General features: G+C 40.0%; 2 protein-coding genes across 5 annotated transcripts; both read left to right on the top strand.

The window, feature by feature from the left end:
* Positions 1-343: 343 nt before the first annotated feature.
* Positions 344-14,210, top strand: LOC135470359 (multiple epidermal growth factor-like domains protein 10). 2 transcript variants are annotated; one of them, XM_064749245.1, is made up of 8 exons: positions 344-828; positions 6,377-6,430; positions 7,740-7,889; positions 8,762-8,911; positions 9,122-9,271; positions 10,050-10,199; positions 11,325-11,424; positions 12,590-14,210. In XM_064749245.1, the coding sequence occupies exons 1-8, from the start codon at positions 777-779 to the stop codon at positions 12,801-12,803; spliced, it is 1,020 nt and encodes a 339-aa protein (XP_064605315.1). In that variant the 5' UTR covers positions 344-776; the 3' UTR covers positions 12,804-14,210. The 2 variants fall into 2 exon arrangements, with proteins under 2 accessions (XP_064605315.1, XP_064605316.1); XM_064749246.1 differs by lacking the exon at positions 6,377-6,430.
* A 6,241-nt stretch (positions 14,211-20,451) lies between these two features.
* Positions 20,452-25,962, top strand: LOC135471190 (circumsporozoite protein-like). Of its 3 annotated transcripts, none has more exons than XM_064750299.1 (6): positions 20,452-20,857; positions 21,320-21,443; positions 21,710-22,695; positions 23,295-23,473; positions 24,740-24,873; positions 25,135-25,962. In XM_064750299.1, exons 3-6 carry the CDS (start codon positions 22,002-22,004, stop codon positions 25,262-25,264), a joined length of 1,137 nt encoding a protein of 378 aa, XP_064606369.1. In that variant the 5' UTR covers positions 20,452-20,857; positions 21,320-21,443; positions 21,710-22,001; the 3' UTR covers positions 25,265-25,962. The 3 variants fall into 3 exon arrangements, with proteins under 3 accessions (XP_064606369.1, XP_064606368.1, XP_064606367.1); XM_064750298.1 differs by having other exon boundaries at positions 21,320-21,601; XM_064750297.1 differs by having other exon boundaries at positions 21,320-22,695.
* Positions 25,963-27,764: the final 1,802 nt, after the last annotated feature.

Genomic DNA, 27,764 nt, shown 5'->3' with positions numbered 1-27,764 from the left:
GTTTCTCTGGCCTGTGATAATTTACAAGTAAAATGCAAGCATCTTGCACCAAATTCAACTAATCGGCCTGGATATGGTCGTTCAGGGAGGACGTAACATAGCAACAACATCAGCTATGTAAAACAATTCTGTTTTGAACCTTTGTTTTCCCCAACAATAAACATTATGAGTAAAAAAATTCTTTTTTTGCACCGTCAAAAACATATTTTTTCTTATAAAATGTAACAATGGTTAGTAACAACTTACTTTTTGACCCTGGATCTACCTCTCCCGAACAATGATAAATAGGTCAACGATCTAACTAACGCTCAACGCCATGTTTTTTCCCTGTTATTTAATACACGGGAAGCATTTTCTATGTAAAGGTGGCTTCTTAGCAATGCAAGTATGTGTCCTCTTTCAGCTAAGTGATCGAGTGAGTGCGAGTGAGTGAGTGAGTGCTTGGGGTTTAACGTCGTACTCAACAATTTTTCAGTCATATGACGACGAGCTAAGTGATCGAAAGCTAATCTTTAGGAACGCAGCATATCCCTGAACTTGAATGCGTGGCACAGTTTGGAATGGTTGATATACAAAATTATGCAGCCTGACCTCTAATTCACGTAAGGTTTAGGTGTCATGAGAAGACAAACTTTATACCGCGTTGAACAACAGGGCCGACATTTACACAGTGTTAATGCAATACGCAAATGGATTCATGGCTGATTGCACCTTAACCAAATCTGCTAGAGCTTACTAGCGGACAACACAGGACAGCTGTGGGGATACTGGAAGTTATGGCTGCCACACAACTGTACATGTATCTCGTGCTGTCGAGCACCTTCTATGGTAAGTCTGTAATGCTATGTCCATTCTAAATAGTCCATATATTTTCACTTTAGGGTCAACATTCAGCATGAATATGGTGTCGATTCACATGTAGTTGATAAACATCTGGCCTGAATCTCGTGTATATTGTTATCAAGTGGGTCTAGACCCAGTCTGATTCTTGTGTAAATTGTCATCTCATGGGCCTACACCCAGCCTGAATCACGTGTGTATTGTCATCAAGTGGGGCTACACCCAGCCTGAATCTCGTGTATATTGTTGTCTAGTGGGCCATTCGGCCTGAATCTCGTGTAAATTGTGATCTAGTGGGTCTACACCTAGTCCGAATCTCATGTATATTGCCATCTAGTGGGGCTACACCCAGCCTGAATTTCGTGTATATTGTTGTCTAGTGGGCCATTCGGCCTGAATCTCGTGTAAATTGTGATCTAGTGGGTATACACCCAGTTTGAATCTCATGTATATTGCCATCTCTGGGGCTAAACCAGCCTAAATCTCGTGTATATTGTCATCTAATGGGTCTACACCCACCCTGAATCTTATATTGTCATCTAGTGGGTCAATATTCAGCCTGAATCCTTTGTAAATTGTGATCTCGTGGGTAGACGCCCAGCCTGAATCACGTGTGTATTGTCATCTAGTGAGTCAATATTCCGCCTGAATCTCGTGTAAATTGTGATCTAGTAGGTTTACACCCAGCCTGAATCACGTGTGTTTTGTCATCTAGTGGGTCAATATTCCGCCTGAATCTCGTGTAAATTGTGATCTAGTGGGTAGACGCCCAGCCTGAATCTCGCGTGTATTGCCATCTAGTGGGTCAATATTCAGTCTGATTCACTTCTAAATTGCTATTTAGTATGTCTACATGTCTAGTATGTAAATTCAGCCTAAATCTCGTGTATATTGTCATCCAATGGGCCTACAGCCACCCTGAATCTTGTGTATATTGCCATCTAGTGGGTCAATGTCCAGCCTGAATCTAGTGTAAATTGCCTTCTAGTGGGTCTACACCCACCATGAATCACGTGTAAATTGCCATATAGTGGGTCTCCACCCAGCCTGAATCCCGTGTATATTGCCATCTAGTGGGGCTACACCCAGCCTGAATCTCGTGTATATTGCTATCTAGTGAGTCAATATTCAGTCTGATTCACTTCTAAATTGTTATTTAGTATGTCTATACCCAGCCTGAATCTCGTGTAAAATTGCCATCTACTGGGTCTACTTCTAGCCTGAATCTCGTGTAATTTGCCATCTAGTGGGTCTACATCCAGCCTGAATCTCGTGTAAATTACCATATTGTGGGTCTCCACCCAGCCTGAATCTCGTGTATATTGCCATGTAGTGGGTGTATACCCAGTCTGAATCTCGTGTAAATTGCCATCTAGTTGGTGTACACCCAGTCTGAATTTCGTACATTTTGCCATCTAGTGGGTCTACACCCAGCCTGAACCTCGTGTACATTGACATCTAGTGCGGTTACACCCAGCCAGAATGTCGTGTATATTACCATCTAATGGGTCTACGCCCAGTCTGAATCTCGTATATGTTGCCATCTAGTGGGCCTACACCCACTGTGAATGTTTTGTAAGTAGCCATATGGGGTGTCTAAGTTCAAGCTGAATGTCGTGTACGCTTACATCCAACCTCAACCTCGTGTTTACTGCCATCTAAAGTTTCTCAATGAATGCTGTGATGTCCTACGGGAAGCTGGTGTTTATATTTATATCAGTGAGGTTGTGTTTACCCAGAGTCTATCCGTAGGCCTACAGTTTTATCAAGTCAGGGAACCTTTAGTCGGAGTGCACCAAACGTATTCACTCTATTTTTTTTTTCAGTTTACAATAGGCCTTGTAAGTATATATGGATGGAGTGTACAAAATCTATCGGACACTGTTGCGAAATTATTTGTAAAAAGTCCGCTTTTCCAAGGACACGTGATCGTATGTTTGTCGTGTTGAAACGTTTGACCTGTGAACAGTGATCATCCAAGCAACTCAGATCAGGAAGAACTTACGAAGTATCATGGAGCACGATTTATATGCTGATTAAATTTAATAAGCATAGATAGTTATTCATGCTTCTGTTTGCATGAATCAATTTCTTTCTTACTATATGTTTTCAAAAACTTGTAGTGGTTTGTTTTGGGGAGATTGGCCTTGCAATTATTTACCCGCAACGTCCATTTTAGTGAGCAAAGTCAGCAGGGAATCAACGTGTTGAAACCAACGGCCAGTGGTAAACATAACTAAAGCCAAAAGACGTAGTGATGATGAATGATTTACAAAGTATATACTAGATTAGGTTAGACAATAGTTATTTTACGGAATAGATGCATCCATGGCATCAAGTGAAAACATTACCGAACCAAAACTTGCTTGTATTTTAAACGTCATCAACGTTGAATTATAAGACTTCCTGGTGTTTACTGACAAGTATTTGAGCTAGCGGGGTCTCCCTTTAGAACATTCACTCGCTTAGGTCGCCGTGTTTAGAAACAAGTCTATCTCCTCTCGTAGCGCCACGTGTAGTGCAGACGACGTGAGACCTGCAGGGTGACACTCGGAACTGTGTTGTATTTATTGCGATTTCTCCGTCATGTTACTTCAATCGCGCTGCGCGGATTAGATTTTAACACGCCTTCTGTGTGTCACACAGTGTAATACGTGTTCCTTCTGTCTGTCACAGTGTGTAATACCTGTGCCTTCTGTCTGTTACACTGTGTAATACGTCTGCCTTCTGTCTGTCACAGTGTGTAATACGCGTGCCTTCTGTCTGTCACAGTGTGTAATACGTGTGCCTTCTGTCTGTCACACTGTGTAATACGCGTGCCTTCTGTCTGTCACAGTGTGTAATACGTGTGCCTTCTGTCTGTTACACTGTGTAATACGCGTGCCTTCTGTCTGTCACTGTGTGTAATACGCGTGCCTTCTGTCTGTCACACTGTGTAATACGCGTGCCTTCTGTCTGTCACTGTGTGTAATACGCGTGCCTTCTGTCTGTCACAGTGTGTAATACGTGTGCCTTCTGTCTGTTACACTGTGTTATACGTGTGCCTTCTGTCTGTTACACTGTGTTGTACGTCTGCCTACTGTCTGTTACACTGTGTTATACGTGTGCCTTCTGTCTGTTACACTGTGTTGTACGTCTGCCTACTGTCTGTTACACTGTGTTATACGTCTGCCTGCTACCTATCACACTGTGTAATACGATCCCTGAGACGACGTTGCCTTGTTTGAATGTCTTTGCTACCTCATTTCCATGTTATCTGGAGGGATGGGCAGTTTGGCCCAGTAACGGATTTCTCCCTTTTAATTCGTTTAATTTTCGGAAAATATAGCCCTACGGTGTTTAGTTAGGGGTGAAATGCAGCTCCTTTTTTGTATTTAGCTGAACAAACTGTGGATTTCTTTCAGTAATAAACCCCTTTAATGTCCTGAAAGCAGCGAGGCACATTAAAATTAGACTGACACATCAAAGTTAGGCTTCTATATGCTTGTAGCTCCATCGTGAGGTTTTATGTTTGAGACAACTAGTCCTTCATTTTTCATTTCATCTTCAAGAAACTAATGAACATTTATGCTCTAAAGATGTAGACCTGTTATTTCTTCAAACGTACCAGATTTGATCTTCAAGTACTCCCACAGTACGGCTTTATGTTTGGGCCAAATGACCTTCATTAAGTCTTCATGACATATAATGGGCTTGAAAAAATAAATTTACATGTAGGTGTCTTAATTCTGAGATTTTATTGGAAATTATCCTCCACAATTTTCAAAATGTAGACAGCCAGGCTTTTATGAATTTATGGATCACAATTTACGCGAGATTCAGGTTGGGTGTAAACCAACAAGATGGCAATTTACACGAGATTCAGGGTGGGTGTAGACCCATTAGATGGCAATTTAGGCGAGATTCAGAGTGGGTGTAGACCCACTAGAGGGCAATTTACACGAGATTCAAGCTAGATGTGCTTGACTGTGGCGACTTTGCTCCTGTACGAGATTCCTTTTATCACGTGAGCTCTCTTTCAGAACTTTTCAATTCTGTAGAAAGTGATACTATTTTTGATTTTCTCTCTACCATTGGTATGGCAGGAAAGCTGTGATTTTAAACTACCGTCTGTGTTTGTTATGTGACTTCTGGTGTCCTGTTTTGACTGAATAGTAAATGAATTATCCGTAGTAGATCGACTACTTGACGTTGTTTTGTCGCGATAAAACTGAAATATTTTTGAAAGCGACGTTAAAATTTTCACTCACTCACTCACTCACTCAAGCTAGATGTAGACCCACTAAATAGCAGTATACACGAGATTCACTCTGGGTGTAGGCGCATTATATGGCAATTTACACGAAATTCAGGCTGGGAGTAGACCCACCAAATGGCAGTATACACGAGATTCAGGCTGGGTGTAGACCCAGTAGAAGGCAATTTACACGTGATTCAGGCTGAATATTGACCCACTAGATGGCAATATACACGAGATTCAGGCTGGGTGTAGACCCACTAGATGGCAATTTAGACGAAATTCAGGCTAGGTGTAGGCCCACTAGATGGCAATTTACACGAGGTTCAGGCTTGGTGTACACCCACTAGAAGGCAATTTACACGTGATTCAGGCTGGTTGTAGACCCACTAGAAGGCAATTTACACTAGATTCAGGCTGGATATTCACCCACTAGATGGCAGTATACACGAGATTCAGGCTGGGTGTAGACCCACTAGAAGGCAATTTACACGTGATTCAGGCTGGGTGTAGACCCACTACAAGGCAATTTACACGAGATTCAGGCTGGACATTGAACCACTAGATGGTAGTATACACGAGACTCAGGCTGGATCTCGTGCATTTACTACATCTTCTCCAACCTTAATGGGCCTGATAAATATGCTTTGGAGAAGAAGACAGTCTGAGATTTTATATCATTTTTAGTTTCACAACTATTTCAAGATGTAGACTTCGCCTCTTACTATCTGCTTTGTCTCACAGTTAAGTTTTTATGTTTTGCCCATTAACACTTCATCTTAAGCTTTATGAAGAAAGTTTTACAGATATGTATGTTTTCAATCTGCACTACATGTGATATATGAATTTGGACAGAATATTGTATTCCGGTATTATCGTGCTTATTTTTTTTTTAATCAATGTCATTTGAGTGGACGAAGGAGTTGAAGGTTCGAGAAAATGAAGAATGTAACAAAACGAAACAAATGTCCCGTAAACTCAGGCTGTCGTTTACATTCATACATTTCACATTTGCCACACGCCCACAACAGCCCAACGTTCTTCTAAACACCTAAGCCTGCTTTTTCATTTGCCTATTCTGTGACACGTTGATCATTTTCATTATACTTATCACTGTGATGATATAAGAAAAATTGCTTATTGTTTCACAAAGAAGCTTTATAGATGGTAGGAACTGGAATGTTCAAGCCATTTGTTTATTCATTGATTGGGCTCACAATTGTAAGCCGTAATGAAAGTGTGAATTACTTTTGTTTTGCATTGTATATGAAATATCAACTTAATATGTATTCCCTGTAGGGTACTGTAATGCACGCTGTGACCCTGATTTGGAAGGTCCCACATGCCAAACACGTAAGTACAAAAGTAGGCCCCCTACGCAAGCACACGATTGTACGCATATGTTTTTGTAATACATAAATTTCCTTTTCATGAATTATCTCCCCTTGTCAGTAGGTATGAGTTCAACTATCCAATGCAGTCAGCATTTGGAAGTGCTGATGTGATTGAATTTGAACAACCACATTGATTAGTTGCGAAAAATCCTCTTGCAAAATTTCTTCTAAAGTTAGCTAGTTTTGAATCATTCCAGTTTGCTTCTGTGCGTAGAGAAACTGACAAAGTAAGCCGTAATATTTTCAATAATCCCATATGCTTTAATAGTGATATAAAGGATTGACATTTATTGTCAATAGAGGTAAATCATTGAAAAGGGAAGTAACCTACGTATGACGAGTATACGAAATAGTGTGGTATACTTTCTCCCTCAGCCATTCACTTAGGCATTCGCAAATTGCCTTTGTCACAGACGAAACCTGTGGCGTCTCCGGGTGGAAAAGATTAGGTCATTCCTCTGTTAAAGCAAACTTGGTTTGAAAGGGGAATAAGCTACAACTCTCCTGAGCCCTCTTTACTAAACAGATCCACATCGTTTAAAACATAGTATTATACTCACTGTAGGATATACCCCTGGTGTTATCCGTATTGCAGTTTGCTGCATAACGTTTGTTTGACGGCGTGGTGCCAGCGTTGTACTTTTCAGTTTTAATATTCAGTAAGTATGGTTAAGTTTATTGTTATATGAACAAGGTTTCATGATGTTTTCAGGTCATCGTGTATAGCACAATGTATGATATGAGTTTCGACTTCTAACCGCTTTTAGAAGTAGATGCATATGAAAGTAGATAATTGGTAAATAGCAAAAAAGTTTCATGCACGAAAAACATCATGTTCGTGAATTCTAATGAAGCTTATCTGCCGAAAATTATAAATACGCCTAAGCCGACGCTGACACCAGCCTATTGCACGGTAACAACACATAATCAGAAAAAGCCACAGTAGAATCCAATGTTTCAAATGCATTTTCTGTACTTGAAAAAATTCTTTATAAAAAACAAACAAATCGAATTATTTTCCAGTTAAGCGTGTGGTTAAGTGACAACATATGACATCCATTTCATGATAATGATTTCTTTGCCTTTAAATTAAATGTACTCACAATTACAAGCACTGTAAGGAATACTTTGGGCCTCAGAATGGTATTCATCTCTTCGCATTTACCCTAGTTTTATTTTCTGTTTCATTCCTCGATGTTTTGACTTTCTTCCTCCATGTTAAACTGTCTCTGGCCCTTTCCTGTTTTAAATGATAAACGTTTTACAAGCGTGTTCCCCTGGGACAACTGGTGAAGACTGTGTGGAGAGATGCGGACACTGTGCCGAGGGACGGTCTCTCTGTGACAAAACATCTGGGCACTGTCCAGAGAGAAAACCCAGGTGCATGCCGGGATTCTCTGGTGTCAAGTGCGACACAGGTATGTGGCTTATTCCCCAAAGCTATTTTTGACTTTTAGTCATACTTGAAATTTGATTTGATTAATTGATTGATTTGATTGGAGTTTTACGCCGTACTCAGGACTATTTTTACTTATACAACGGCCGCCAGCATTATCGTGGACGGAAACTGGACAGAGCCCACGTATGGCCGTGGAGGAAGCCAGAAAGAACTGGTTTTGAACTCGCAGCGATCGCATTGGTAAGAGGCTCCTGATTCATTGTGCTGCTGCTAACCACTAAACGACGGAAGCCCCGAAATCTGAACGCATTTAGTGACTTTAGGAGTTGATATTGACAAAACCTGCAGTCAAGTGAAGACAAAAGGTTACACTGAAGTTTAAATTGTTGACCGAAGCACAAAGTACCTTTATGAATCCTCCTTTTTATTGGTACTTCATTAACAAAGGCCTAGCATGTTGAATATGGCTACCAACACGACCTTGGGCATTGAATTTCTAGCATCCCCGTTATCAGTTCTTTTGACAATTCTTCTGTGAGTCACAACTGGGGAATGTCATCACTTACTCGATTAGGTCAGTAGTTTACTCTGAGCATTCCAGTTTCCAATGCAAATGTTGAGTATGGTGTCAAAAAATGGCGTAAATGTTTACAGAAACGCGAAGGCCAAAGGATAAACACCCACGCCTCCCAAATGAGTTTAGCATATAAAGTTACTTCCCTTTGCTCCCGTACAACATGGAAACAGTAAACATTTGCGAGGCCTTATATCCCTCCAAGTGCATACATTTATATTGCATGTTGCTAATTGTTTTGCAATATTAGTATACACTGTGTTGTTTGAAGCTACTATAAAAATGACTTTTCTGTATTTTTTTCACACACTCCTTAGCTTGTACCCGTGGGACTTACGGTCCAGATTGTGAAAAGAGGTGTGGGAACTGCGTTGATGGACCGTCTCGTTGTGATCCAACATCCGGGCATTGTCCAACGGGGGTCTTCAGATGCATTTCAGGATTCTCTGGCCTGAAATGTATCACAGGTGAGTTTATAGGTGACAACCTTCACTGGCAATCCTTGACCCCAAAAATGTAAAAAAAATACAAAAAGGAAAGCCAAATACATCGCTACAGTGGACGGATGTATTCATATTATGGCTATTTTGAAGTCTTAATTTGGTTTATCTATGTCTACTTATACATATCCACACGCTGTAATTTTTTTCTCTCTGCTTGTTTCCTGCCGGCTCCAGCCTGTGCACCACGAACATACGGGCTAGACTGTGAGGGAAGATGTGAACACTGTGCTGGTAATCGGACAGCGTGTGACATTACATCCGGGCAGTGCCCGGAAGCAACACCCAGGTGTCAACCAGGATACTCCGGTCAGAAATGCGACGCAGGTTTGTATCGAACTCTCAACAATGACGTTAGTCACTTCAAATCTATAAGAGATCATACTCAATGTACAGCAAAATCTGTACAATAGAAAAAGTGAACATAAAGTCAGTCATTAAATCTTAATTAATCCCAAAAGTAGTTCTCTGGAGGTGTTCTAAAAATAGTAAAAAAAATTCTATCACGCTTATTAACAGAATAAATAGCAAAAGATCATCACAACCTAACAGTTTACTCGGTAACGCCATTTTGCCATGCTCGGTACCTAGCGTGACGTCACAAAACTTTGGAGCTCTCCTATACAATCTAGCCCGGTACGTGATGGGGCCAACAAATGAGAAATATACAAACATACTTACCCAACTCTGAAGTTTCAGTTGTATTCCGTTTTCAAACAAAAGATATTTCAGTGCGTTCGGCAGTTTCTGAGGACGACCTCAATGAGCCAAATCGTCGTCTTTCGGCGTCCTGTTCGTTTTCATTTCCGCATTAGCTGGCTGTACTGACATCAGGCAATTTACCGAACATAGCAGGGTCTTCTTTTCAGGAGCATACTGTTTCCTTTTTATACTGGGAAGATACGTTTGTCTGTAATAAATCTGAACTTGCTCATGAAAAAAAAATCAACGTTACGATGATTTTACAGCAAATAACACCACTGTATAGGCTACCGACTGGTTGTACAGAAAGTATCAGACCTGATGAGTAATAAGATCAGAGAGGTTTGCCAAAAAAATACCACTTGATTTTGGGAGATTTTTTACTTGTTTATTGCGATTTCAGAATGTATACCTGGGAAGCACGGGCCAGACTGTGCTGAGATCTGCGGGTTTTGTGCCCAGGGAAAAACGGCGTGCTCCCCAATATCCGGGTACTGTCCGGAAAGGGAACCAAGATGTTTGAAAGGCTACTATGGTCCGAAATGCGACTTAGGTTTGTCTCCGTATATTAATGACATATAGCATTATCATATAGCATTATCTACACGTCAGCGTCGGGTCAACTTTGGGTCGGTTTACACCTAACACCTTAAAATAAGAGAGGAAGTTGTAACTTCCTCGCTTGGCGTTCAGCATGAAGAGAATAGTGCAACGACTGGTTGGCACGTATCAGTATAATGGCTCGGTCGGGGCGGCTTACTTGCCTTCGGTAAGTCGTCCCAGTGAAGCAGCACTAGATAAAAGAGTGGTGGAAATCCGTCCTGCAACAAGGAGGCACGTTACATACACTCTACGGACTCATCATGTGACTGAAAAATTGCTAAGTACGACGTTAAACCTCAAGCACTCATTCACCCATTGTCTACTCAGGCTGTTATTAATTGTTAAAGTTAACAGTAATGGCTCATACGCAAGATGTGTGAACAGTCACTCTTGTCAGAAACGCGCATCACATTTGTGTCATTATTATCAGAACATTCTTCACTGATTGTTGATATGCTTACACTCAATATAAATGTTATACCATACAACTATAATAGTTAACTAGAAAACTTCATCCTTTTGCGCGATTCCTAAAATGTATTGATTCTTTGCTTATTTGATCACTTTAATAACTATGGTCAGTGTTTTGGAGGAACTGGTACTCATTTAGCTTTGACTCGCGGCCGCAACAGCAAGAGCTGGCGTCGAACCTGCGATCTCAATCAGGGGTCGATAATCTGCTGTTAAGACAACCCTTATGTGAATGAGCCATTATGCATTTATTTATTTACTTCATTCATTTATTATTTATTTATTTTAGTTATGTTTTACACAGTACTTAAGAATATTTTGCTTAGACAAGAGCGGCTGACATTATGGTGGGAGGAGACTGGGCAGACTTTCTCACGTACAACCAAAGAGGAAGTCAGGATGAGGTGGGCTTGAACTCACGACCACCACACTGGTACAAGGCTCTTTAGTCATGGTAATGCGCTAGCACGCTAGCCTCTCGACATTGTAGCCACCCCATCTTCCACCACCACCCACCACCACCACCGAAAGAGGCAGTGTTAGATAAATTTTGTTAAAAAAAATGCCATTCTGGATCTTTTTAACGCTCTTTCTGTCCAAGCAGATTCGCCATCTGCGTCAAGTCTCCTAAGTGTTATAGTCGGAAGTGTGGCTGGTGGTTGTGCCATCCTCATCATCATCTTTGTTGTCGTTGTTGTATTGGTGTAAGTAATGATTAACCGTATTTGAGAACTTTCTATAAAGCTTTATGATCGTAGAACAAGCTAGCCTGTGAAATATCTTTTGAAGAAGGAGATGCATCACATTTGACGCTTATACGGACAGTTAGCTCTTAGATAGGTTGGTCATGTTTCCAGTTTATCTTTCACATTGCCCTCCAAGCGCCAGTGCTGCGTTCCACAAAAACACGTTTCCCATGATCTTTAAGTAATTCTGAATTCATATAGTCATATAATCTCTGAATAATACCAGAAACTCAACAAATGCATCCAGTCGTTTGACCTTCGCCAATCGCCATTTCCGAATCACGTAACTACATGCCTCTGGAGAACTTCTATGCTCTTCCCAAAATTAACAGCATCTTCTTTTCTTCAGAATGGTTGTTTCTGTTCATAATTAAAATAATTTTAAAATTTAGCTTTCCTGAAACACGATATAAATCACCCTTTCAATGATGTACTGCATCATGGTTTTAATCCACATGTTCCGCGAGTGTACCTTTTCATGGGTGCACTTTTTGGGGGTGATATCTTCCCTGGCTGACTCGATTTGAATGAAAGAGCACAAGTTTGCATTACTGGAAGCTAATCTGGGAAGAATGAAACAGATCTCAGATCGAAGGACAGTTAAAAAAATATCAATATGTTCTACCCTTTTCAGTCATTTTCAAAAGATTATTGATTGTCAGATATTCGCATGTTACATGAATTTTATTAATTAATTAATTAATTAATTAATTTATTTATTTATTTATTTATCTTTTTATTTTTTGGTGTTTTACGCCGTACTCAAGAATATTTCGCTTATACGACGGCGGCCAGCAGGATGCTGGGAGACCTTCCCACGTACGGCGGGAGAGGAAGCCAGCATGAGCTGGACATGAACTCACAGCAATTGCATTGGTGAGAGAATGCTAGAGTATCACAGGTGAAGTTTTGATTTAATGTTAAAATGTATGCATTGTTTAAATTCTAGCACATTCTTCAACGGCTGGTACTAAAATAAAATGTGGAATTATTGGTTACAGGTCTTTCAACCTTTCTCAAAACAAACAAAAAAGAAATTCTCTCTAAGGTATTCATCTTTGGTTTCATCTCCACACATGAACACTGCAACTTTATGATATCTATCTAGTATTTCATTTTTCAGGCGATCTCGGCGAAAGAAAAGAGCCACGGACACAAAACCGTCTGGGCCAAAACGTATGGAAAACCACAACAGGCCCGTGCCCACGGTATTCACTCACAGAGTCGAATTTTATGGAGATCGAGCACATTTTGCTTCTAGGCCTAATGGACAAAATAATGAGGAATATAACCACGGAGCCAGTTTTGAAGCAAGAGATAACGTTTCGTATGCTTAGCATGGTAGTTTTGGATACACTTTGATCGACGGCCTATAAACACGAAAGCACAGGTCTGTCTCAAAACATGGAGATCTTGAACGTCAGTCCCACCATAAGGGCCGGCCTCGTCTGCTCTGGATTTACTCTCAAAATAAGGAGACTCAGGATGTCTGCCTCCAGATGAAGAATCCCATGGCGTCCTCCTCCAAATAAGGAGACCCATGGCGCCTGTTTCAGAATCCGGATACTCGGGTCGTCTGTGGCGGAATTTGGATATCCAGGGTATCTCAGAATCCGGATAATCATCGCGAACATCTCAGAATCCGGATAATCATCGCGATGATCTGGATGATCTGGATAATCATGTCAGAATCCAGATACTAAGGGCGTCCGCCTCGAAATAAGGAGACCCTTACGCGCGCTTCGAGAAAGGAAACCCAAGGCGACTGTTTCATCTGTTTAACTCACGAACACAAGGCTTTCAAACATTCCAATATCAAAATGAAGACCATACAGCCTTTTCCTTTTAGATTTTTTTTGTGATGTTGATCCTTTGGCAAACCGATCATAAGAATGTTATATTTGAAGTATCCATTTGTTTCCCGTCAATGTGAACTTCATTTTCTAACAGTTTCGTTCTTCCCTTCATTTCAAATACACCAAATGTTGCCAGTGTGAGAAAAGGTCGTGTAGCGTCATCAAATTCTCTTAGGCACAGACATGATCAGCAAGGTGAACTCGTGGGTCTAATTTGTGGCATTCTGATTACGCACATGGATATCTCGAGGTCTGGTTGTGTCAATGTTACAGAGACTGCATAATCTACTATCAAACTTCACTAGATTATATGTAAGCTTCAATCAATTCAGATTTACTTTCCCGCATAAATAATCATAGACCGAGTCACTGTCATAATCTTACACACCCAGTAGTAATCTATATAGAATACAACCGACTGGCCTCCCAGAGGCTGAAAGCTCTAACGCTGTTGCACTAAAACTTCATGTAACATTGTCATGAAAGATCAACCATGCTACGTATTATATTCCACTATGCAAATAATGCGGCACGAAAGATCGTTCACGCTAATTGTAAAGCTTTTTTTATTGTTCCTTTGAAATGATACCGCGCTATTCTTGAAAAAGAATCGATAGTTCTTAGATTGCTACAAACACGTTTAATTAAAAGAAACAACTCGCAACTGTTCTTGAGAAAGAATCAATTGTTGCTCGTCGTTTCTCCGCTACTTAAATGCCTTGTATTTACATCCTTTATTCAAGAAGACAAATAATATTTAGGGTAGTTACCACACAATTTAGTTTTATCTTTGTTTTACAGCATGGTTGAATATCACTAGTCATTGACGTAACGACCATATATTATATATGTATTTAGGGCCCGGGGGAAGCCCACGACCATCCAAAGGTTGCTGGCAGACTTTCTCACGTTATGAGCTGAGCTGGTCTTGAACTCAAAGCGACCGCGTTGATGGGAGGCTTCTGGGTCATTGCTTTGTGATATATATATAGCAACAAGTACGGTGTTTAACGTTATTTATATGAACCGATCGAGTTTCATGGCAGGTCTACCTACTTCCAGGTGAAGGCTGTAACCGCTAGGCCAGCGAAGCTGTCGCCCCGCATTGTAGTATTAGTGTATACATACAGTACAATATCGTTCCAAGAGCCTTGCCTTGTCGAAGGATATGTACAGATCACTATGAACGTTCCTATGTGCCGTGACATCTTGGTGGCGTCCCCATGTGCCGTGACATCGTGGTGACGTCTCTATGTGCCGTGACATCGTGGTGACGTCCCTATGTGCTGTGACATCGTGGTGACGTCCCTATGTGCTGTGACATCGTGGTGACGTCCCAATTTGCTGTGACATCGTGGTGAAGCCCCTATGTGCTGTGACATCGTGGTGACGTCCCAATTTGCTGTGACATCGTGGTGAAGTCCCTATCACACCGTCGCGGTAGAGCAAATCATTGCATTTTTACGTTTGTATATACTATAATTACTATTATCCATAATGGATGAATATTATTATCTACCTATTATTATCTACAAGTTAAATTTGGTATTTAAAGTCATGTTTTGTGAGTAATTTTGATTATTGTATACACCCTGTAGTGTACAAATGCTGTGATTTAACCCAGCGTTCCGTGAGTCGAAGAGTATTGTGTATGAGATGTCTATATCGTAATCGCGGTTTCCTCCCACCATAATGCTGGCCGCCGTCGTATAAATGAAATAATCTTGAATATGGCGTAAAGCACCAATCAAATAAACAAATAAATAAATCTATGTAGTAAGAAATTAGTGACTTTTATAGCTTGCAAGACATTTTGGTTTTAGGCAAATGATGCCATTTTTCACCACAGAAAGGTTTACTATAAACAGACGTGTGTTCTGTGCGGGAGATGTAAGTACATATGTCCACATCACAGACCGCGTCAACACGCTGTGGATAACGCCTGGGAGTTTGATGGTATGTATATACTCAAGGTTGAACTTATTGTATTCTCCATAAGAGGGCAGATTTATGAGTCGTATATACCCATTTTATCACGGATGTTTGGATAACTATACTATAAAGCGTACATAGGCCTATTTGTAGAGGTTTGTACTTGTCCGACTACAATGCTTCAATCCAGCCAATAGCAAATGGTAATGATAGATTCAAACCCAGTTAGCCCCATGAAAGTCCCATTTTCCCATTCTGTCTTCTGTTTTAGGTTTACAAACTTATGCAGAAAAAAGAATCGGAAAAACATCTTACTGTACTCTTACTGTGAGATTGGATAGAAGAAATGAAATTGCAGTACAGAAGATCTGTACCTGAGGATTTTCTTGATAAGTATATAACAGACGCATGTACAATCAGAATACTCATGTAAGCATTAGAGCTACGGTAGGAAAATGCAGCTCTGAGCAATTTAACATATTTACAAGACACATATACAATTAGTGGTACATAACAAAACCTGAACCGCATGTTGAATTTTTGGGGGGAGGGGCTGGGGCAATTTACGGCTGACAGTTAGACAATATTAAAACACTCAACACAATTCATATATTCATATTAGTATGGAAGAGTGCAAATCAATGTACACTGCTGAAACTGATGGACTCACCTGTAACTATCTCACAAATTAACTAACAACAAAGGGTGCCCTCCATTTAATGTAGTAGAGTCTTTGTAGTACTAAGGGATAGTTGCAAAGCGACTGTTTCACAAAAAAAACAGTAATTACGTTATCACATAAAAAAACTCCACAATCGGAAAAGTGTCGGTTATTTATTTGATTATTGGTTGACTGATTGATTTGACAGATTTAATGCAATGCGCAATACTCATGGTGGATATCAGGAAGTAATACAGTCAGTAATAATGAAGAGTAAGATAAAGGGAGAAATCTTACTCTTCATTATTACAATGAAGAAATTAGGGAATTGACGATGCATGTGAATAGTTACAAATAGCCAGTCATGATAGTTGATCGACATACCAAAACTTTTGATGCAATTTTAAAGGAGTGCAAGGTTTATTGTTTTAATATACATTTAGATTTGGAGAATGCTGGTTACACTAAAAACAAATAATCTGTTTCATTTAACAGAAAATTTTTTGTTTATGTGAGGCTAAAATGTTTTATTTCATTGCAGCAGATTATTTTGTTAAAAGCATGGCTGCCAGTGAGTAAAGGAAACGAAACTTCTGTCTCACTTGAGTCTGAACAACTCTGTGGAAATTGTATTCAATGTACCGCAGTTTTTAAAAACATGAGAAGAGTATGTATCATTGGACCCAACCTAATAGCCAGGAGAGGATCTCCTCAACTTAGAGAACAAATTACACAGTAATGGGAACAAAAAGTAAGATCAAAATCAAATCATATTAATGCCTTGCTTGGTTGGTGAACCTATCGGACATTCTTACAGAATTATGTTCATATTTTAAAATCAACTTATTTTCATACATGCTGACTTCAGGTGATCCAAATATGAATATAGTGCAAATATGTCAAGATTAACTTGGCAAAAATATAGGGGGATGAACCTCATGAGTTAACACTCAGAAGATAATTTGAAGCATGTGCTTTCTATGAGTGGCATAAGCAAAGCAATGAAAGAAATAATAACATGTATTTTCATTTGCGTGACTACATTTATTACAGGATTGGTGGTCTATACTGTTGTATTTAAAGAAATCCCCGTGAAGAGGGCTCAGTCCCATTCTCATCCTACCTAGTAGAGTAGAGGGAAAAGTGTCAACTGAAATATGCACGGATGTTGGATCATGGTTGATATTGATTTTAGAGTATCAAAAATGTCTTAACCTTATTCAGAGAAGAGTACTTGACATGAACAGACAATGATTTCCATTCTTTGATAGCCTTGGAAAAGAAGGAAGAAAAGAAAATTTGTATTCGGCATTTAAATAATCGAAAGGGATATTTATTTAACGCAGGTGTTAAATTGTCATTACATTTTGAGGTGTCAAAATGATACATATTATATACTGTAAAATGTGAGTGTTAACAAAGTCTGAGAGTTGATAAAATGTGAGTGTTGACAAAGTGTGAGAGTTGATAAAATGTGAGTGTTGATAAATGTGAATGTTAACAAAATGTGAGTGTTGATAAACTGTGAGTGTTGATAAATGTGAGTGTTGATAAAATGTGAGTGGTGATAAAATGTGAGTGTTAGGAAAATATGAGTGTTGATAAACTATGAGTGTTGATAAAATGTGAGTATTAACAAAATGTGAGTGTTCATAAAATGTGAGTGATAACAAAATGTGAGTGATGATAAAATGTGAGCATTAACAAAATGTGAGTGTTGAACTTTATAAGGTGCTAGGAAATAGTTGTACTCTTAACACTGTTTGATGCCCATGCATATTTTGTCTTTATGTTTTATATGTTAGCAATCTTGTGATCTAACGCTCACTTTTTGTTAATACTCACATTTTATCAACACTCACATTTTGTTAACACTCACACTTTATTAACACTCACATTTTATCAACACTCACATTTTGTTAATACTCACATTTTATCAACACTTACATTTTATCAACACTCACATTTTGTTAATACTCACATTTTATCAACACTTACATTTTATCAACACTAGCACCTTATAAAGTGTTTAATTTTTAACATTTTAGACAATGTCAACGAAACATTTTGAATGCTTTCTCTCCTCTAGCACTGACAAACTGTTCACTTTAAAGTTGTTGAAGTTATATAAGAATCCATTAAGAAAGAGGCAGCTCGTGATTGTAGTAACAATCACAAATCATGCCCATCCGGAAGGAATATCCAATAGTGCCACTGGAGGCGGCGAACACCACTACGAAGGCGACATGTCCAATGTTGAAAATGATGAAGACGATCCAGATCAGGGTCGAGTAGTGTTCAATCATTCAATCCACCAAGTCTCAGTTTTGAGGACATTTTGCTGGACCAACCAGTTCAGAAAGTTTGTATTAGTCAAAGTGATCCAGATATCAAATCCACAACTCCCTGTTTCGGCGTGGCGACGAGAGCCGCTTTTCATTGTTCATGTACTAGCACTAACTAGAGAGAATTTCCCTCGTCCACAGAGTGCTGACGTTCCAGGCTCAAATCCCGGGTTGACACACAAAGGAAATCTGTCAATTATATCGTCTGAATCCGTTTGTTCAATGCCGTCATAATGGTGACTTCGTTAAAAGCGCCAGGAAGGGTCACGCGTTGAAGTCAGGTACCCGAGAAATGGTGTTGGTTGATTCTGGACAATCCGATTTCCTCGGCACACCAATTTGGCCATTGTAGCATCAGTGAAATATGCTTAAGCACGGCGTTAAATAAACGTCAATGAAAATAACTAATGAATACTAGTAGATAATTAAATGTTAGATATATAAATAAATGAACCTATATATTTTTCCAAGAGTTGTGAAGTGTACTTTTCTGGGATCTTCCCCGTTTTATCACGTTTTATTGAGACAGGAAACAAGGCAAGAATTCAGTACTCATATATTGCTCCTAGAAGCACAGCAATAAATAGTCAGCGTTACACTAAATTATCTGATTTGATTACATATGGACCCCAGGTCATCATGTCATATTTAATCAGGACAAACGCTGCCGCACCTGCCACACATTATTAGGCGCAGCAGACCGAGTAGTTTGACTAATCACCGATGTTTGGTGAATTACTGACACATATTGCTGGTTGAAGACAATGGGGTAGTTTGTCGTTTCGAATATTTGGCTATGGGGGGCAACATTGTCGTTACACAGGGCCGAAACATCGCCCACCTTCTCATTACCAATAAAATGGCAGGACAAAAATAGGTGTTTGCTTCGAAGAGACATCCCGAGTAAAGATCGTTCATGTACACATATTATCTGCACTGAGTACCCACGAAGAGTCACGTGATATATGCTCATTAAATCCAAATATGAAAAGCATCATCCTAAATTTAATTAGTAAGACCCAGAAACAATAACATGGGGCCTTGACAGAACAAAACATCTGGATAATTTCTTTTCTTTCAACTATCGTTGATTTTTTTCATTGTAAAACATGAAAGATCTTTCTTGCATGAATTGTGAAGCCTAAAGACTAAAGCTACGTGTAGGAGTGTACCTGTAGTTGAAGTTCCAAAATCGTGCAGATATTCTAGCCAAGTTGGCCACCAAAACAACACAAACGTAGACATTACACGATCGCATCGGATGGTAGGCACTGAGTGTCGCATATTACAAAGAGATAGGATTTCGCATGTGGGACCAAAAATGTTTCATTAGAATTCAGGACCTTATTATTACTTCTGTTTTTCGGGAAGGAATACACGAATGAAAATCTCCGTGCCACGGCGAGCGCAGCCTCACCGGCGGCAGTGCCCCCAACATCGAAGTCAGCTGTACTCAGGTGGACTAAGTGGGCTAAAGGATCAGCACGCCAGCACATGGTCCAGAAGCCTCCCACCACAACGGTTGCTGTGAGTTAAAGTCTAGCTCATGCTAGCTTTCTCTTCAACCGTATGTGGGGAAAGTTTTCCAGCATGGTGCGGGTGGTCGTGGGTTTCCCCAGCGTTCTGTGAAATAACAAGTACTACAGGTCGTGTAACAAGTAGCCATAAATTGTATTCAACGATGATGGAGAGACGCAAGGTGTAGTCCAGACGAATGCGTTAAATCAGTATTCAAAACCTGTACTATGGTGGAATATAAATTGTCGATAATAAAATATGTATCTCAGTTGCATTTTGATTTCAACTGTTCGTATATCCAGCTTGGAGAGCTAATTCTATGCGAGATGGATATATTACCCCTAGCCTCGGGTTAAACGGAATTATAGACACAATCATGAAACAGAGTGCTACAGATTCTGGAAGCTTTGTTGGTATTTACCTGCAAAGAGAATTTTATACTGACCGTAAAACGGAAGAAATCAGAGTGAAGGCTTTTGACGGAATAACCATGACACATTATATTTTTTACAAGTAATAATTTGTGACGATGATTGAAATCGTAACATGCGCCACGCGAGATGTAATAAATGCTACAAGGTGAGATATTTCCATGCCATATGCTGGACCCTTTCGTTTACTGCATTCACCGGTTACGTATCCATTGGTCAGTATGGAACACACCAGACACATGGACCACACCAGACACCACTCTCTACTACGCAATACAAAAAGTATGGGGTAAAGCTTCATTAAGTAAGGGGCAAAAAACTCTGTCTTAGAAATTTCGCTGGAAGCTTTGAGCTAACTTCTACCAATACGGAGTTTATGAGTTTTGACATCATGGTGCGTCGCTATTTGACGTGATGCCGTTTCGGTGGGATAAACTAATGTATGGCTGAATGGAAAGATTAGTATTATTCATAATGGATAATTATTATTACCTGAAATACTTATTTTATATGATCTACACGATAAGTTTGGTACCGTAATTAAAGTCGTGTTTTGTGAATAAGTTTCATTATTGTATATTCCAGTTTATGGTTAAATGGAGAGCTTTAACCCAGCGTACCGTTAAGCAAAGACGTCACGGCGCAAAGGTACGTCACACCGACGTTATACGTTTAAACCACCGTGTTGTGTATCAGACATCTATACACCAAAAATAAGCGTTTTGTTTATAAACAGATTCCTGTTGCAGTTCATGAATGTGTCCTAATGTGAATTCATAAAAAATATGTGAGATGTGTTTCAATAGTTAATATACATGAAATATTTACATAGTAATGTGGTGCATATTTTCACCACACAAACAGTGCAGTAAACGTGATTGTTTTATTAAACGTTAAAAGAGGATAATCTCTAAATTTTAACTATGTTAATTATATCCATTTACGTATCCTACGTGATTACCTTGTTAGATAATTCCTTAGATCTGCTGTACCGCAAAATGGAATTCACAACATCTACATTCATTTAAAAAAAAGCCAAAGGCATTCAAAAAACCTTGACAAAAGGAAATTTACAATCATTAATATATTTATTTGTTTATTTCATAGGAGTTTTTGAGGCCGTACTCAAGAATATTTTATTTATACAACGCCGGCCAGCATTAGGAAGGAAGGAAGCCAGGTAGAGCCCGGAGGAAACCCACTACAATCCGCAGGTTGCTGTCAGACATTCCAAGTACGCTGGGAGAGTAAGCCAGCTTGAGCTGGACGGTTGACACGCTGGCCACCTCGGCCACGGAGGTCCCAATTTGCATTATAATTACGAAAAGATCACGAAATTTCACGCAATAGAACATCAAAGAAACATCTGTGGATGATAGTTACAATCACAAGGTAAATGTATATTGTTTGTATGTTTGTATTTATATATACCGTAAAATATTAATGACTCTGGTAAGCATACGACCCTATCATTCACACTTACACATCTTTTTCACTCAGGTTCAACCTCTCAAAAGGCTTCTGCCACCACTTGAAGGGGAAAGTGATCAATCTCCATATAACCATTGTTTTCGGTCAGAGGTAAAGTACAGAGGTAAAGTAATAAACACATGTAATAAATAGTTTCATTATCTATCAGGCGTGAACAACTCCGCCTGACACTCAAACTGCCGAGGTTGTCATAAATTAAAACTGTACAGGCCATTCTATGACGATTATTTACGATGTAAGTTTTCTTTAAAAGCTTCAAACGTTTCATTATTGGCCTTTAGACGACCACCATCTCTTCAGTATGATGAAGTTTACTCTACTGAGCATTTTCCTTGTTGCCTTGTCTCTGGCCAACGCGGCCCGGCTAACATCTAAGGCGCCAGAAGACACCCAAGCGACGGAGAGAACTCAGGTACCCCAGGTACCCGAGGGAAGCCAGGCACCCGAGAAAACCCAGGAGCCCGAGGGAAGCCAGGTACCCGAGGGAACCCAGGCACCCGAGGGAACCCAGGAGCCCGAGAGAACCCAGGTACCCCAGGGACCCCTGGCACCCGAGAGAACCCAGGAGCCCGAGGGAACCCATGTACCCGAGGGAACCCAGGCACCCGAGGGAACCCAGGAGCCCGATAGAACCCAGGAACCTCAGGGAACCCAGGTACCAGAGGGGACCCAGGCACCCGAGAGAACCCAGGAGCCCCAGGGAACCGAGGAGTCCGTACAGGAGGAGTATCCAGAGGTGCCGGAAGAGGAGGCAGTCACCGCTGACGAAGGCGACATCGCCGATGTTGAGAATGATGAAGACGATCAAGATCAACGTCGAGTAGAGTGCACCCCAGGAGTGGAGTTTCTAGAGGACCCCAAAAACTGTGGAAGATTCTACCAATGCGTAAATGGCGTTCCTAACCGCCTTGATTGCCCTGCCGGTCTGTACTTCAACATCAACACGAAGGTTTGCGACTGGCCATCCAACGTAAACTGCGATCTGGACAGATGCGGTAAGTGTTAAGGGCGCAAGAATAGAACAAAAACTTTACATCTCTTAAAACTTGGTCCAATGGAACCAATAAAATTGTGATTAATTTGAAACTAAATTGCCTATAAAGTGCTTAATTTATAGTCCTAGAGAGCCAAATGTAACCTGAAAATACCAGCCTCCAATGCTTTGAAAAGACCTAGGCCAGATTTTACATGCACATGAGTATATACCAAAGGCTAGAGTAAATGTACGAGGATTTATACATGATTTAGAATTTTCAAAAACGGGCTGCCTTTTCATTTTGAACTTGGGGTACCTTTTATCTCAAACGGTAAGTTAAATGTATACACGCGCAAGTCTCGGTTCAATGTCCTTTTCATTTTCCTTTAACGTATAGCAACTAGTCTGATTTAAACACCATTTTAGTGGGCATTTGCAGCCATGAAATAATCGATTTTTTCTCCATGGAAACTTAACGAATTTCGTCACCAAACAAATGCAGTTTGTTGGTTTCCTTGCCGCGTCTTTTGTGTTTGGTATAGATGTACGACAGCCCTTAGACGTACAAATAAAGGATTAAATCAACAATTGAAATGGACATGATTTCTTGCCTTGCAGACAGAAGACGGGTGGGCCGCTGGTCGGGAAGTGAAGACGATGCCCAATCAACAGTCAGCTGCCCACGGGGTCATTTGCCGCTCAACTGTGCCGCAACGGACCCCAGCAGAAGTGACGGTGTATTTTTGGATGGTCGCACCTGTACGGCTGTTAACAGTGCTGGAGGTCCCGGACAGAGGGTAAGGGGTTTGCACCTAGCATGGCTACACATGATGCTATAATAGGCCTACGATATGATGCTATAATAGGCATAGGATATAAATTACCCTAAAAGCCAATCCGGTTTCCTCAAACCATAAAACTGATTACCCTCGTATTTGTGACCAATTCGTGATTATGGCGTTAGATAATAATTTATACATCGAAGTCCGTTCAAAAACAATTAAAAAATGAACACAATTCTAGGACTCGCTAAGTTTTAAACTGGTGGAAAGTGAGATTGTACGGAACCGCTTGCAGTGCTCGCAGCGATCGAATAAAGTTATACGCTGTGAGTTCCTACATGAATTCTAAGTAAAACCCACACACAATAAGTAAAACCCACACACAATAAGTAAAACCCACACATAATATGTGGAGGTTTTATAAGAGGGCGTATTTCACCGGTTGGGTGTGACCACTTGCCAACTATCACACTGTCGTCGCTGCTCTTATTTTACTCTCTATGCTGTAAGTTTTTAATTATGTTGTCTTCTTATATAAATCAGGACACTGTGGGTACCCGGAGCCTGATCGATTTCCATTGTTTTGATGTCATGACAACACAGCATTTTGAGTAATTCTAGACCAGTGAAGGTTTAGTAAACTGCAGTTAACATCACTGCATTTTTTTACCTAATTCTGCTTAACCCATGGTGCTAGAGGGCTTGTTTATTGTTACTATCTATGCATTTACCCTAACAGTTAGAATAAAACCCTGACTGAGGTAAATTGACTAGAAGATGCATTTCATCGGTTGCGTGTGACAGCTATCACACTGTCCTCGCTGCTCGGCTGGCATTCAGCATGAAGGGGTTAGTGCAACGACTGGTTGAACCGTATCAGTAATAATGGCTCGGGAGGGGCAGCTTACTTGCCTTCGGTAAATCATCTCAGTTAGGCAGAACTACATAAAAGAGTGGTGGAAATCCGTCCTGCAACAAGGAGGTACATTGCATACTCCCTAAGGATTCCTTCGTCGTCACATGACTGAAGAATTGTTGAGCACCTTGTTAAACCCCCAAGCACTCATTCGCTCACTGCTCTGGTTTTACTCTCAATGCTGTACGTCTTTAACTATATTACTGAAAACACCTATAGGAACACTGTCAAAGCATAACTTTTCACGGAGCGCCGCAATCTTACCTTCCGCCATGTGAAAGCATAGCGAGTTGGCATGGGTAGACTGTTAATGCTGTGTAAGTCATCACCAACTTAATTTTGTTTGTTTTTCGACATTCTACCAGGCAGTTGCAACCTGTGTGCGTGTGGCCATAGATGAAGCAGTCATCACCATCGTGACAAGTGGAAGATGGCTGCGTACGCCTATTGCCCAATGCCCACGGGGGTACAGAGTGATGAACTGCTTTATCAGAAACCCGTAAGTCAAAATAATAACTCCAGGTGCAGGTGTGTCCTTCACTGTGTACCCTTGAAACAAGCTTCAAGCTTTCCTACGGGACTCACCGTCTACAACGTCTGGGTAGTTCTGGTTCAACCTTTATACAATCACTTTTTATCTCCCTTTTAGCTTTGATTTCGTCCATAGGAAACTATAGACAGGCTTACATTGACCGCCTTCGGATAAGTAAAATAATATTCAGTATCAAGAATATCAGTCTTGCATTGTTTTTATTTGCAGATGGAACCATGTACGCTTTGCTCACCCGTACATGATCCTGTCCGGGAACTACTGTCGTGCTCACCGAACTTGTACAGCTGGGCGTGGATGTATGGCGCAGGCCGTGTGTCGGAGGCGAGCCGGATTTTAAACCTGCACGATAGATGGGAATTTCCATTGATAAACCCACAAATGTCTATAATCACAAAAGGTGTTAAAAACAGTACAATCTTGATGTCAGTATATCGATTTCAAAACCCATCAAAACCCGTTAAAGTAAAAACGTCTGCTTCAGTCTTTTCGAAAATAAAATATTTTTTTTATTTCTTTTTTATTTTTGGCTGTTTGAAATGGGAGGAAAATTCAATCAAGCAATTCAGAGAGATTACGTTGTAACAAGGTATGAAATAAGCAGTTGACTTTCATTTAAAGAAAGAGAACATAAATACACACCATTGTCCAATCAACTGTGTTAACAAACCATCATTTCTCAAACCATCTTGAATAAAATTGATTCATGTTACATTTAAATATTTAACTGATTTATTTTATGTTTATTTTATTGATGTTTAATGTTGTTCTCAAGAATTCAAAGTTCATTTATTCTCTATTTGCATATTTGAACTCCTATGTGGATTTACACGGATTAGTTGTGTAAGCAGTTGATGACGTCATAGAGCGATTTTATAAAACTGTGCTTGGCGCATGAGCAAAAATTTAGATCCAAAATTAACCGAACAGTCTTCTTGTGAAACGGAAGACGTGTAATAGCTAAGCTTAGACGGCTAGTTGAGTTAGCAGACCAGAAATTTTGTCTAACCCGTTACAAAGAAAACTATTTGGCTATAGATTAAATGTTTTTGTCTTAAATTTTGAAAGATAGCCCCAAACAGTAAGTCACATACGAAAGTGGCTAGCAGTAAAGAAAGTTGTCGTTTGAAGTGTTACAAGAGTGCCTTTCTTAAAAGTTCATTTATTGACTGGAGAAAAATAGGAATAAATCTACCTCTGTGAGCAAATGAAGGTAATAAAACACCAAAACTCATAATGTGTTGTTATTTTGTTTCGAATGTCTGTTGTGAGAGACCAACCTTCGTTTCGTTTAAAAACGAAAATGAATAAGAAATTATTTACATCTGAAGCCAGTTTAACAATAATCATAATGAAGTCTACCAGTCAGTTTGATGCAGAGTGGCCACATAGCCGGTAATGAAGAGCAGCTAAGCTTTAGACGGTTTTACGTGTGGGAAACGACAGAGACAATTTTTTTCATATCCTGCTTGTTGTAGTCGGGTAAATGACCCTTTGTCTACTAACAGAACTTAAACGGCTACAGAAGTTTTGTGAAACTGACCCCTTAATTAATGTTCATAAAGTCACTGCAAGCTTCAGTTCAGACATACAGCTCGCTGGTATTACATAAAACGTGTTTTTTTTTCAAAACTCGTTTAAAAATTGAAAATTACATTGCACGTAAATTTTTTAATACATAACCAGGAGACTGGTTTATTACATCACGCGACAAATTTTATTACATTACTGTATGATTCTACATGAGACGGAAATTTTTATCACATTACACGGTGTGTGTTACATTACTAGTGTATTATTACATTACACGGCGTGTGTCACATTACTAGTACATTATTACATTACACGGTGTGTGTTACATTACTAGTACATTATTACATTACACGGTGTGTGTTACATTACTAGCGTATTTTTTCATTACAAGGTATGTGTTACATTACTGGTGTAGTATTACAAAACACGGTGTAACGGACCTCCGTATTGTTGGTGAATGTCACTTGTTGGGTACACATATATAGTTATTTATTTGTTGCATTTACACAGTATTTATTTATTTATTTATTTGACTGATGTTTTTCGCGGCACTCATTTAAACGAGTCCGGGGATACCTCAACCATCAGCAGGTTGAAGGCAGACCTTTCTCCTTACTACCGCAGAGGAAGCCATCATGTGCTGGCCTTGCACTCACAGCGACTGCATTTATGAGCGGCTTCTGTGTCATTTCGCCGCGCTGGCACGCTAACCTCCCAGGGTTAATAATTTGAAGTGTATGTATGTATGTATGCTTGGGGTTTTACGTCGTACTTAACAATTTTTCAGTCACCTGACGACGAGGAGTCATTAGGTGCGCGTACATATACAGTGTCTTCCTGTGGTCAGGCGTGTCCATGCTGCCAAAGTGCTGCTGCCACAGAAGTGTCATGTCGAAGACACCAAACATAACACCCCACCTATGCAGTCACATTATACTGGCACCAGGCCAACCAGTTTCGCTTCTTTATTCTAACGTTTCAGTGCTGAGCACCAAGTGAGACAACAACAGGTGTCATTTTCAGAGATGACATATCTGTATTGTTCACAAGAGTTAAGTGATCTTTGCCACAGAGTGGCTCATAACCATTACATAAGGGAAATCAAAAATAAAAAGGAAACCTCACACGGGGCTGAATGTTACTATGATTACGTCTATGCTGTCATGGTCTTTATATCTCTTTTGTCATTCACCCTGTGTGAAATTATCCACATGTTTAACAATGTTTATTTTTGCAGTGGGATATTTACACCATCAAGGAATATTGTATTTGTATGCATCTCTATGGATGATTTGTGAAGCGGTCTT

This window comes from Liolophura sinensis, chromosome 7, assembly GCF_032854445.1.
Source record: "Liolophura sinensis isolate JHLJ2023 chromosome 7, CUHK_Ljap_v2, whole genome shotgun sequence".
Classification (NCBI taxonomy): Eukaryota; Metazoa; Mollusca; class Polyplacophora; order Chitonida; family Chitonidae; genus Liolophura; species Liolophura sinensis.
Note: the sequence above shows the minus strand (reverse complement) of the source record. Positions and strands in the feature narration are given on the sequence as shown.